The sequence below is a fragment of the Mytilus californianus genome, unplaced genomic scaffold, assembly GCF_021869535.1.
Source record: "Mytilus californianus isolate M0D057914Y unplaced genomic scaffold, xbMytCali1.0.p SCAF_25, whole genome shotgun sequence".
NCBI classification, from domain to species: domain Eukaryota; kingdom Metazoa; phylum Mollusca; class Bivalvia; order Mytilida; family Mytilidae; genus Mytilus; species Mytilus californianus.
In genome coordinates, this window is record NW_026262674.1 from 2,871,194 (window position 1) to 2,885,991 (window position 14,798).

General features: G+C 34.3%; 1 protein-coding gene across 1 annotated transcript; it reads left to right on the forward strand.

Moving 5' to 3' along the window:
- Nucleotides 1–1,725: 1,725 nt before the first annotated feature.
- LOC127732540 (tripartite motif-containing protein 45-like) lies at nt 1,726–4,025 on the forward strand. Its single transcript, XM_052241589.1, has one exon. It carries the CDS (start codon nt 1,741–1,743, stop codon nt 3,661–3,663), a length of 1,923 nt encoding a protein of 640 aa, XP_052097549.1. The 5' UTR covers nt 1,726–1,740; the 3' UTR covers nt 3,664–4,025.
- Nucleotides 4,026–14,798: the final 10,773 nt, after the last annotated feature.

Here is a 14,798-nt window from a genome sequence, read left to right on the forward strand (position 1 = left end):
AGGTTTACTCAATCGGACGCAGCACAACATACCTGTTATTGTTTACTTATGCCAAACATTGCTTATGTAGACTCACACCCTTAAATTGAAAGCATGGCAGGCACGCATTACTTTGGCTGACGATGGAATTCAAAAAATTGCATAGTTCATGTATAAGTATAAAGCGTCTTTCATCCTTGGTCTTGTTTCAAACTTTTGTGTTTTTCAGGGAAGAAAAATAGTGGACATAAAGAGCTAAAACGTCCGTGTCCTATGATCCTTCTTTTACAGGTACGACTTCTAACTTGTCTATCGGCATCCATGACATGCAAAATCATACGTGTGGATAAGCTTCTTCGTGGGTTCTATAAATCTCCACGCGATCAATGACAGTTTTTGCACAAAAGAGTTTCACCATTTGAGGATCGGAAAAAGTTCCAGCTAAAGTTAGTTTATCATTATTTGCTAGTGCATTAGGTTTGTTTTGGCGGTAACAAACAATAAAATTCCCAAGAAACTCTTGTTTATTTTTTTTGGAATATGAACACTTTTTACACATGTTACAGTCAAGATCCTTCGTGTAAAGTTTGATCTTTAATAACGTTCGGCTACCTTGATAGAAATTTTGAAACCCATATCTGTCAAAGACATCAACAACAGAGGTAGCCCTTGAAAAACAGCGGAGCTGAAATTGAATGAGCTCTATTCCCAGATCACTAAATGCCATACCTTCCCTAATCAAAATGATGAGCTATTTATCGAACTCGGAGAAAAGTAACAATACAATGTTTCTTTCTCGAGTTGATGACAAAGATCGGCTTTACATGATTATCTCATAGTTTCATCATAAAAAAGGGTTGTAGGGATCGAACTAATCGGAAATGTCGAAATTGTTTCAACAATGATGTCATCTCGACTATTCGCTAACATCAATGCTCTCGGAACACCAGTTTAGTATTGATATGAAGATTCAAAATTTCTCCTGTTTTAAACATTAAATTTGTTTTCTTCGTTAGGTCCTCAAATGTTTTAACATTGACCGAGGGATATTATCAAAAAAACTACGAGTCTCCCTCGTGCAAAGCAGTGATTCCTTGTCTGGATTTGGCTATACTTTGGGTCCTTTTTTGTTTGATCTGCTCTTCAACATTTTTATTTCATTTTGGATATTCAAATATTTTGGCCTCGAGCATCACCGAAGAGACATTAATTGCCGAAATGCGCATCTGGTGCATTAAAATTGGTACCGTTTAGGCCCTTCGATAAATTATTTTGAAAGTTTATCAACATCATCAAAGCCGACATTAACAGAGGTCTGCATTTCTTTCGATGCGTGCATTCCAGTTGACGTGCACCTCATTCAACCATTTATTCATTGCAAATACAAAAGTCGACTTCCCTATACTAGTTAATTGACTTTCAGTGGATGTTTTCATTTTTCAAAGGACTTGACGAGTCGTACATTTCGAGGAATTTTAGCTGAAAATATCCGTCAAAATATTTTTCTGACCACTAATGAATTTAATGTTATTCCAGGTGAGCGATTCACGGTAGCCTTTAGTTTCGTTTGGTTACGGAGTTAAAAAGCTTATTTCGACTTATTATTTTATTGCCGCTTATTTACTTTATTTCCATTTTTCAATTGTTTCATCAAATTGAAAATTCTGTCAACACGTATTCATGTTATGACCGTAATTTAAATATAGTTACAGGTATATCTAAAAATAGACTTCACATCAGGGAAGTTTGATAATACACAATATGGCGACTTCGGCGGTTATGAAGGTGGAATCTCTTAAAGACAACTTTGATGATTTATTAACATGCACTATTTGTCTTGAGACTTTCAAAGAGCCCAAGTATTTGCCCTGTCTTCATACGTTTTGTGAGTCATGTATTAACACTTATATCAATTCGACTGATAATGAGGAGAAACCAACAGGGTTCAAATGTCCTTTATGTAAACGCCTTGTTTCAATTGTTGACAATGTTGAAAACCCCAAAACATGGGCTAGACAATTACCTTTGAATCATTTGATAATGTCGATGATAGATAGAAAAGCAATGAAAACATCCGAGAAGCTTTGTGATGCTTGCAGTTTCAGAAATTTATCTCAGAATGCCGTGTCCTTTTGCACGGTATGCGAGGAGGCATATTGCGAAAACTGTGAGGTTCATCACAAAACATACAAAATAACGCGAAACCACAAAATCGTTCCAATCAAAGAAATAAATGCTGATAATTCTGCCTTAAATTTGTTGGGAGTTTTCACTTGTGACGAACATCCAGACGAGAGAATAAAGATATATTGCAAAGACCATACAAAGCCATGTTGTACAGTTTGTGCTACGGTCCATCATAGAAGGTGTGCACAAGTCGTTACCATAGATAAAGCTGTATCCGGTGTAAAAGATTCTACAAAGGCACATGATCTTATGAATAAGTTGAAAGAAAAAAGCGATCAGTTATGCAAAGTTCTTCAAAATCGCAAGCAAAACATATCAACATTTGAAAAAGAAATAGAAGCTATTGAGACAGGAATAAGTAACTTGCGGGAAAAGTTAAATAGACATTTAGATAAACTTGAACAAAAGTTAAAAGACGAAGTTAGGAACACACGGAAATCTAACGTCCTAAAACTGAACGATGAAACTATAGTATTATCCACACTAAAGAGCACCATTGATAATTGGAAGAATATTTTTGAGGCTTGTTTATTTCAAGGATCGGAATTACAATGTTTGGTTACAATGGAAGATATATTTAGTAAACTACCACAGTTCGAAGAGGATTTGTCTAAAGTAGTGCGTGAAATCCGAGAACTATCAGTAGAAATAGAAGTTACAGATGTTATTAAAAAAGTAGACACTCTTGGTAGTGTTAGTCTGAAAGAACGAAGACCTTCGATCTCTGGAATAAAGACCATAAATTTCCTCACAGGAAAATTTAAAGTTGTATTTACAATAGATATTAGTGGACACTATATAAGTGGAATATTCTTTAATGATGATATAGTTATAACAGATTATAGTAGTAAGAAGATAGTTAGCTATGACCCCAACGGACAAAAGAAGAAAGAACTAAAAATTTATGATAAACCGTCTGACATCACTAAAGTGAATGGTGAAACTGTTGCTGTGTCGTCATACCCACACAAGATCTTTGAGATTAATATTGAAGCAATGACATTACTGAGAACGCTGACCGTTAATGTAAATGTATGGGGATTGTGTTTTGTAGGAGATGAATATATTACCTCTCAATGTAAAACTATTTCATGGTTGAACTCTGAAACCGGTGCAAAACTTAGATGTTGTACTACGGGTTCAAATACACCATTTGTTACTTGTTACAAGTCGAATAAGTACATCTATACAAATAGCAATAATTCTATCAGACAAGAATCGACCACAGAAAAATGTTTCGATTACAATAGTAAAGCTTTAGTAACTCCGCTTAGCCAGGCTATTGATTATGATGGGAATGTTTACGCTGTTGGGCATGAATCTAAAAACATTCATCAGCTAACCTCTACTGGAGAATTCGTCCGAATAATTCCTTTATCCGATATAGATAATACATTGAATGCTAATCCGTGGGTAATGCGATTTAAAGAGGATAGTAACAGGTTTCTGTTGACGTTTCATTATCAAGGAAAAGTACGTATATGCGAAATTGAATAGAAAAGTACGTATATTCGAAATTGAATAGAAAAGTACGTATATGCGAAATTGAATAGAAAAGTACGTACATGCGAAATTGAATAGAAAAGTACGTATATGCGAAATTGAATAGAAAAGTACGTATATGCGAAATTGGATAGACAGGCCTTACTGGCTAAATTTGAAAAATAAAAATGTCACTAATATGTTAAAATGGATTACACAAAATGATTTGCTCTCATTTAATCTGTTGTTATATCACTAAAAATAAAATTAATCTGTTTAAACCAAATATTCCCTTAGTGGCCATTTGATATTAAAAAAGTGAAAGGAACAACAAACAATGAACGAGTAATTGCATTTAGGGAATTTTAGGTAATAAAAGACGGGAAATTGTTTTATTTTTGTCTTTTTGTCATGGGATTGCCAGTTTACTTTGGTATATGTCGCCTCTCTTTTAAACCTGTATGCACAGTAAAATTTTAATTTGATCACTGAAGGTGAAATCTTCGATATGACTGTTTCCACTACTTATTATCCTAGGCATGTATATGTATGACAATCAGTAAATCAATATATCCGTTGCTTAGATGGCCGCAGAAATAAAAGAGGGACGAAAGATACCAGAGGGACAGTCAAACTCATAGATCGAAAACTAACTGACAACGCCATGGCCAAAAATAAAAAGACAAATAGACAAATAATAGTACAGATGACACAACATAGAAAACTAAAGACTAAGCAACACGAACCCCACCAAAAACTGGGGGTGATCTCAGGTGCTCCAGAAGGGTAAGCAGATCCTGCTCCACATGTGGCACCCGTCGTGTTGCTTATGTTATTACAAATCCGGAAATAGTCTAATTCGGTAAGTCACATTCGTGAAAAGGGAATAATATATTACGTTTTAACGATTCACTCAGTTTTTGTTTGTTACTATAAAAATAAGGAGATGTGGTATGATTGCCAATAAGACAACTATCCACCAAAGTTCAAATGAAGTTGATGTTAGCAATTATAGGCAACCGTACGGCCTTCTAAAATGAGAAAACCCATACCGTATGGTCGGCTATAAAAGGTCACGACATGACAATTGTGAACCAATTCAACTGAGAAAACTAACGGCCTTATTTATAACAAAACAATTTACGAAAAACCAATATGACAGACATGAACCAACGACAACCACTGAACTACAGGCTCCTGACTTGGGACAGGCACATAGAGAATGTGGCGGGGTAAAACATGTTTGTGAGCGCTCAACCTCCCCCTAACCTGGGACAGTGGTGTAGCAGTACAACATAAGAACAAACTATAACAATCAGTTAAAAAAGGCTTGACTCAACAGATGGATACAAATAGAGATACATCTAGCAAAAACACAGAGTGGACGAGGACGGGTACTTATACATCCCCACAAAAAAAGACACTAAGTACAGATCTGAGAGTACTCGCAGTTACTGACAGCTAGTCCAAAGCCAATAACAACTAATAAAAAAAATCATGTATCTAAGACTAAAACCTATATTTGTAATTTCTAAATTGATTACAATTTATTATTCGATTTTTACCTGTAGAAAACTTTAAATTTTAAACAGGACAGCATATCCTAATTTGTACGGTGATGTTGTTTACCGAGCCCGGAAATTTAGATACGACTCGGGTAAACTTATCGATCCTTTTAAATAAACATATTCTAAAAGGTTACCGATTCAACAATGTAAATAAATCTTTGAATAAATGTTTTTTATAGGTACAAATATTGATTTTGTTATCAGTAATTTAAAACCATGCTAGATAATATTGTTACACATACATGCACTTTCATGGTTCTACAATCTATCGATACTATATTTTTGCATTGCACAAGGTCATGTTTTCTCTGACTGTTAATGACATCTTTACAATAAATCTATGAGATGTCGGATGTCAACTGATTGATATTTTGATCTAAGATACATGATTTTTTATTAGTTGTTATAGGCTTTGAATTAGCTGTCAGAAATTGCGAGTACTCTCAGAAGATCTTTACTTTGTGTCTTTTTTGTTGTATAAATTCCCTGCAACGTCCGGTCTGTGTTTTTGTCGTTGTTTTTTCTACTTTGTATCGATCTGTTGAGTTAAGCCCGTTCCAACAGATTTTTATAGTTTGTTTTTATATTGTACTGTTACACCACTATTCTAATGTAGGTGAGGGGTTGGTGCCAGTAAACATGTTGAACCACATTCTTGTGCCTGTCCCAAGTTAGCAGCCTGCAGTTTAGTAGTTGTCGTTGGTTCGTGTCTGTCATATTTGTTTTTTTCCGTAATTTTTTTTTGTTATAAAAAGTAAAATAACAAAAATACCGAACTCCAAGGAAAATTCAAAACGGAATGGAAAACAACTGTCATATTTCTGACTTTGTACAGGCATTTCCTTATGTAGATAATGGTGGATTAAATCTGGCTTTATAGCTAGATAAACCTCTCACTTGTATGACAGTCGCATAGAATTCCATTATATTGACAACAATGTGTGAGCAAAACCAAAAACAGACATTATAATTAAAATTATCAAAAATTGGGGTACAGCAGTCAACGTAGTGTAAAAAAATAGAATATGATTTTGTTTTTGTTCAATCATTAATGAAAGTGAAATAGTTTATAATAATTTGCTTTTAGCAGCCAATTTGGTTCAATTTTGTCAAAATAAGCTAAGAAACTTCGTTGAAGAATTATTCACTTGCAAGTGAATTATTCGACCTCATTCAATCCGTATTCATGTGACCTTCAATTCAACCCTTTAGCTAGATTTTGGTACGCATGAATTAGGCGTGCTAAGCTATCAAAAGGAAAAGAATGTCAACAATGAAAGTGAAACAAGGGTAAACCATTTAGCTGACTGATTTGATTCACGAAAACTCATTCTTATACAGGTAAAAACGATGATTGACATCTTTTATTAACCTATAGTATTAAATCAAACAGACCTAGAAAAATCCGATTGCACATGTTCGCTATCTATTTATATCTATATTTATGTTTATATCAGGTAATATGACCGTCGGCAGTCTTCGGAGGTCGCCCCGATGATTAATTAGATGGCGTCTAGACTAAAATACACACGAAATGCCGATACATATTATCGAGTTTAATAGTTTATTTAGCACTTTTTATAATTTGGATATACGTTTTAGTATGTTATAAATCAAATATGAGAAATTGAGTCAAATCGTTGAACATGAATTTGACAGCTAATGTCCCTTTAATCACTATAAAAACAAATAAGTATTTCAATAAAGAAAAACAAAATGGCATATAGACACTCTATAGACAAAGTACATAAGAAAAAATGAAGGACAAGAATACAAAAATGACCATAGCACAATAACACAATGGCGGTATGTATAAATATCGAGCCACGCTAAAAGTATATTACCAAAAATGGACTAAACGATAAAGGTTAAAATTAAACAAAGACAAATAAAAGGAATACTATAGATTAGGCAGAATAAAAGGAATACTATAGATTAGGCAGTTAGTTCTCCCAATTGAATAGTTTCACATTTTTCATGTCGGGGCTTTTTATAGCCGACTATACGATATGAGTTGTTCTTATTGTTGAAGGCCGTACGATAGCCTATAATTGCTTACATCCACTTCATTTGAATTTTGATTAATAGTTGTCTTATTGACAATCATACCACATCTCTTTTTTTGTAATATAAGATTTTAAGATCGGTAAACTTATATTGGCCAATTTGCCTATAAACGTGAATTTATATATAAATAGCGAAAAACAAACAGGAAAACTGAATTATTAATTTCAATATTAATTATATGAAAAATTGCATTGTAAGGGCTCTCATGTGTACAATTTTTGCCAGATTTTATCAAAGGTTTGTATTATCAATGTCTCAGACAAGCTCGGAAATCCCTTTTGATCCACCTTTTTATGCCCTTGAAAATATTAATTATATTGAAAATTGCATTATAAGCTTTCTCAAGCCTACATTTCTGCATAAAGATATTTATAAAAGTTTTGAAGAACCAAAACGTAAGTTTTTTTAAGTTATTGCCCTTGGACAGAAAAATATGTGCAACGCGGGGGACATTGGAACTCTGTTCTCTTATTAAAGTTGTATCTCGCGCACATGACATTTTCTAAGATCCGCCTAGTTTTCACACAGGCTAATTAAGTAAATGCAGGGGGTGGATCCAGAATTTTTGTAAAGGGAGGCGTAATTCCTTTTTGAACAGTGCAATTTTCAATAAAATTAATATTTCCGAGGGACATAACTCTTCTAAAAATAGTTGATCGACATTGATTCTCGTATTTGTCCTAGACATTGCTGATATAAACCTTTCATATAAATTTGATAAAAATCTGGCAAGAATTGTATACATAAGAGCGCTTTTTTCATATAAATTCATATTTCCAAGGGGCATAACTCTTCTTCAAATAATTGATCGAAACTGATTTTCGTACTTGTGCGAGAAATTGATGATATAAACCTATGATACAAGTTTTATAAAAATCTGGCAAGAATTACACACGTGAGAGCGCTAACAAGACCCGACTGACAAGCGCACGGACGCCCAGTTTTTCTTTGTCCCCGCAACGCTTTGCGCGGTGGGCCATAATCATTTTACTAACCTAAAGGGAAATGATTTGTATAATCTTCAAAAATCGTCTTTCGTCCATATGACATTGTGTTCTATTACAACAAGTATAAGAGTTGCAATAAAGATGAAATCTTATATTTTTATCAATTGTAGAATCACATTATTAAATGCAGGCGTTTTCTTCTGAATATATACTTAGTAGTAAATTTTGAAGGTGGGAGTTTCGGAATTCATTTTTATAGATTTACCTTATAGCATTATGGTAAATCAATTTAATAGTGAAACCTTTGATGAACTAATCACTCATAGGATCAATGTTGAACTGTGCTCACGATACCCCCCCCCCCCCCTTTTCCCTTTCTAATAAATATTTTGTAAGCAAGGAGTTTATGAGCAATGGATGTCAAAATGCATCAAACAGTTTAGCATGAAATCTGAAGCTTTAGTCCAAATTTCAGAAAGCACGGATTTGTACTTCATGAGGAAAATAAGAAAACATTTTCATAAATGGCATTAACGTGTAAGAATATAAATGTATTTAGTAAACAGAAAGTGGATGAGAGATGAATCTGAAAATGACACACGCAGCATAGCATGCTCACATGAAGCTTGATAGCTCAGTATAATTTGTAGCGTTCTGCAACTTTCAAAATGGCCACTTCTGGCTACCAATAACAATGGCGTATCTCCTCTCTTTAATGTTTTACACTCAACATTAACATCTGAAAAAAATCACTTATACATTACAAGTGTGTTAACAGATCAGTGTGGATATATATGCAGTAATTGTTTTATTTATATTAGTAGGTTTGACAGTGTTTTCTCCACCAAGTTTATGATTTGGTGGTGCCACAACCAGAAATTTCCTGAACTATATCTATGTCTTTCTCATAGGGTTCTATGTTAAACTGTGTTCCATTTGGGAATATTGCTTTTTCAGATAAGTAGCAAAAGCTTAAAATTACCACAGCGCAGGGTTCGGTATTAACTTTTTGATATACCATATAACGGTAAATACCTTGTTTATTATAAGCAGGCACACGGTAACGAGTTGAATACTTAATATATATTAATTACAAGAGCATATGTCCACTACAGTGATTTTATCAAGAGGTCAAAATCACTATCATATAGAATAGAGAATGGAAACGGAATGTGTAAAAAAAAAAACCAACCAAACCAAAGAGCAGTAAATAGCCCAAGGCCACCAAGGGGTCTTCAACGCAGCGAGAACATCACGCACCCTGAGGTGGGCTTTGATAAAGTCAGGGTTGTAGTTTCCACATAAACTGATTTCACTACAAAAGTTAAATGGTCATTATCATAAATTGGTCATTTATTATCAGGTGAATGGTATGCTTAAATCCTTGAATGAGTCGTTCATCTCCATTGAATGGTCATCATCATAAATTGGTCATTCATTATCAGGTGAATGGTATGCTTAAATCCTTGAATGAGTCGTCCATCTCCATTGAATGGTCATCATCATAAATTGGTCATTCATTATCAGGTGAATGGTATGCTTAAATCCTTGAATGAGTCGTCCATCTCCATTGAATGGTCATCATCATAAATTGGTCATTCATTATCAGGTGAATGGTATGCTTAAATCTTTGAATGAGTCGTCCATCTCCATTGAATGGTCATCATCATAAATTGGTCATTCATTATCAGGTGAATGGTATGCTTAAATCCTTGAATGAGTCGTCCATCTCCATTGAATGGTCATCATCATAAATTGGTCATTCATTATCAGGTGAATGGTATGCTTAAAGTCCTTGAATGAGTCGTCCATCTCCATTGAATGGTCATCATCATAAATTGGTCATTCATTATCAGGTGAATGGTATGCTTAAATCCTTGAATGAGTCGTCCATCTCCATTGAATGGTCATCATCATAAATTGGTCATTCATTATCAGGTGAATGGTATGCTTAAATCCTTGAATGAGTCGTCCATCTCCATTGAATGGTCATCATCATAAATTGGTCATTCATTATCAGGTGAATGGTATGCTTAAAGTCCTTGAATGAGTCGTCCATCTCCATTGAATGGTCATCATCATAAATTGGTCATTCATTATCAGGTGAATGGTATGCTTAAATCCTTGAATGAGTCGTCCATCTCCATTGAATGGTCATCATCATAAATTGGTCATTCATTATCAGGTGAATGGTATGCTTAAATCCTTGAATGAGTCGTCCATCTCCATTGAATGGTCATCATCATAAATTGGTCATTCATTATCAGGTGAATGGTATGCTTAAATCCTTGAATGAGTCGTCCATCTCCATTGAATGGTCATCATCATAAATTGGTCATTCATTATCAGGTGAATGGTATGCTTAAATCTTTGAATGAGTCGTCCATCTCCATTGAATGGTCATCATCATAAATTGGTCATTCATTATCAGGTGAATGGTATGCTTAAATCCTTGAATGAGTCGTCCATCTCCATTGAATGGTCATCATCATAAATTGGTCATTCATTATCAGGTGAATGGTATGCTTAACGTCCTTGAATGAGTCGTCCATCTCCATTGAATGGTCATCATCATAAATTGGTCATTCATTATCAGGTGAATGGTATGCTTAAATCCTTGAATGAGTCGTCCATCTCCATTGAATGGTCATCATCATAAATTGGTCATTCATTATCAGGTGAATGGTATGCTTAAAGTCCTTGAATGAGTCGTCCATCTCCATTGAATGGTCATCATCATAAATTGGTCATTCATTATCAGGTGAATGGTATGCTTAAATCCTTGAATGAGTCGTCCATCTCCATTGAATGGTCATCATCATAAATTGGTCATTCATTATCAGGTGAATGGTACGCTTAAAGTCCTTGAATGAGTCGTCCATCTCCATTAAATGGTCATCATCATAAATGGTCATTCATTATCAGGTGAATGGTATGCTTAAATCCTTGAATGAGTCGTCCATCTCCATTGAATGGTCATCATCATAAATTGGTCATTCATTATCAGGTGAATGGTATGCTTAAAGTCCTTGAATGAGTAGTCTATCTACATTGAATGGTCATGATCACCTAAAACTTACATTTTCCCGCGTTTCAAAGAATAGCGGGCAACATTTGTATTAACGATGCGTATGAATTTTCTAATTTAGTCACGTGAAAATTTTCATGTGTGGGAAAATATTTTGAAAGCCTTCACTTTCTATCCAACAGTCGTAGTGTCAAGTTTATTTTTACATATTTCAGATATGTAATAATTTTTGGTTTTAATTCATGTTTTTGCTCATGATTCGTTGTGTTTTGTTTCGAATAATTATATATATATATCTTTTTTTTATACTGTCCAAGTATACCTCTTGAGACGGTCTTCCGAGCATTGGGTTTTTGGACACAGGTTTCCAACTTTTTTTCACTACATATTTAGTTATTAATGTAGTTTGAACGAGTTAACTCGTTTTAGTTGGTTGTTCCTGGCCGGCGGGATCGTCGATGATAGAGACTTTATCATTATTTGTTATTTAACTTAAAAATACAGCATACCAGCATTCAGTCATCATTTATAATTGTAATGATTTATTTATGTATTTATGCTTATGAGTTATATTCGTGAATTTATTGAAATCCGGTGTCCTTCAAGCTGTCTGGGTTATCGGCAATATGAATATATTGTTTTGTTTTATTTAAGCCTATTTATTTATGGGAAAGAAGTTAAGGTAATACACTTATTGCATCTGTAACGTGAACATTTAAGGGCAAGGCAGAATACCAACAAACACATAAAATAGCTAAAATGTTCTATTACGAAATCAAATAATTTAATTTGGGATGTAACGCGTCTTCTGATTGGCTGACGTTGTTTTGTTTATCAGCTCATAGACATAATTTTGTCATGTGACCGTGACGTCGACAACGTTTTTCATGGTTTACTCCGGTTTAAAATGGAATTTAGAATTAAATTATAAGAAATGACTGTAATATTTTTTTCTGTCTATTCGAAATAACATAAAAAATGTGGTGCACACTTTAAAATAACCCGCTACGCGAGTTATTCAGTGTGCACCATATTTTTGATGTTATTTCTTCATAGACAGAAAAAATATTACAGTCATTCCTTAAATAAATCACAGTTTACATCAAATGATTTTAATGTTAATAAGGCACCTATTCCCAACTGGAATATTATATCAATTTTAACCATTAAATGTCACTAATCAGTGGCGGATCCAGAGGGGGGCGTAGAGGGCGTACGTCCCCCTTGGCTTGCACTTTTTTTTTGTAAAATGATTAATCAGACTAGACTTCGTGAACTTTGCCATTTCCCGTGTATTTAATTTTTATGCGACAATTCTTTACTCATAAAGATATTTTTCGCTCGTATTTACTGTAATATATTATTGATTATGTCAAAGTCATGTGATTCGCTACGGTGGAGTTGACCAGTGCGTCGAAAAAACGTCACTCAGTCATTTTGAAACAAGAGGCTCTAAAGCGCATGTTTGGCTCATCTGGATCCAATTTTGTGCATTATCATTGATCAAAATTGCAGTCTAGAATATAATTCATGACTATCAATAACTCCTAAAAGGAGTCGACTGACAATTTTTGACAATTTGATGTCTTGCTGATCATTTTTCTGTTTGCAGTTTTTCTTGATCTTCTTTAGTTTTGGTCAAAAATGCCAAGAATATGTTATAATCATCATTTAGGAGAAGGAGAAAAAACTCCTATAAGGAGTCAATCATCAATTTTGACTGTGTTGACTTGTTTGTAAATCTGTATTGCTTATCATTTTTACTATTAAAACTTCCTATCTATCTATAATAATTACCAAGATAAAACGCAAACAATTGGTAAAAATCGTTACTTTAGTACAATAACTCCTATCAAAGTCGATTAAAGATTCGAATTTAGCCATCATGACTTACATGAAGATCTTGTACTGCTGATATTTTTTGCTATCGATGATTGTTTTCAAATAATAGTTAAAACTGAAAAAAATGGTAAAAATAATCATTTCATAGCAATAACTCCCAAATCAAGTTTTCGGGTAAATAGACAGTAGATAGACCTCAACAGTCAAACATTTCTACCCTGTATCTATCTAAAGCAGTTGGCAAAAATAAAAGACAAAAACCCTATATGCCCTTTTTTAACCATGCATGTAGAATACATGTGCCAAGCACCTGTGCAACGACGGCGCCAAGTGATCCCAATTTAGTTTTCTGGATGAACTGTCCCGGTTGACCTATGGTCTTTTGATGACGCTTCATATGATATTTCTTGTGGTGTAAAGATATTTGCATTGTGACGTCAAAATATTCCGGAAAACCATCAGTATTCAGGCCATCTAAATCAGTTACTGTAAATTCAAAAATTATTGCGAGGTATTTATTAATGCGAATAATGCGACTGGGTGACGATCGCAATTACAAGAACACGCATTCTTAGGTATCGGAATGCAGGTTTTCCTGAAATCGCAATAATTAATCTAGCATTTTTGCCACTTCTTCAAAAATAGCAATAATAAATGCATGCAATAACATCAGAATTTACATGGGCCATGATCAAATCAGTTGCATATCGTGCCAATTTTTATGACACGTATACATGTCAACATGCAAAACCCATTTGATGTCGTGACTCTAGAAAATGATCAAAGGTAATGTTTTTCAACCGATAGTTACGTCTTAAATTTATATAAACATATAGACATTTGTGAGCTTACCTGAACTTAACAGTCAGATAGAGTAAAGGGGCGTGTCAATTCTATCGAGTTCTCTAGGCCGAATGAATTGATACGCCCCTTTTATGTCAATCAGATACAAAATAAAAAATAAAAGACGCGACAGTTTTCAAAGTGATCGCACATTTTAGAATTTTCACTTCTGATCATATTTCTTATATTTCAGATGCGGATCCAGGATTTAGAAAAGGGGCAGGGGGCCCCCAAACTATACAACGTTTAGAGTGGGACTTGTAAAACGTATATGCAATAACCATATATGTGGCTCCGTAAAGGGGGCGGACCCCCTGACCCCTAAAATCCACCTCTGTATTTGAACATGTTAGACGTTTTGTATCAAATCAGATAATGACTGGTAAACTATTCACCTAAATTGTATTGGTAAAGAAATATATGAATATTGGAATTAAGAGAATTTAAAGATAGGAAAGCATTCTGCAATGTCAGAATAAGTGCAGACACCCCAAAAATAGAGATGGATAGTTATCGATGATCCCACTGTCTGTATCACTCTGCTCAGCACTTCATAAAATTGCATATCACGGCTTTGTGACGTCAAGTACGTTAACCCGAAAAAATTCAGACATATCACCAACGTTGATAAGTTTGTATAAAATATCTAAAAATAGATAGGGTAGGTCGACTTCTCACCTATTAATTGTCCATCTGTGATATTTTTTTTTTTGTAAATAGGAGAATGTCATGTCATAGACAACTAAATGAAAGACAATAGCTCCAAAGCATAAAAAAGTCAATCTCATTATTTAATTGCAATAACTCGGGTCGTATAAGGAGTCTATCGAGGTTTTACAGTTTCCCTCTATCTGT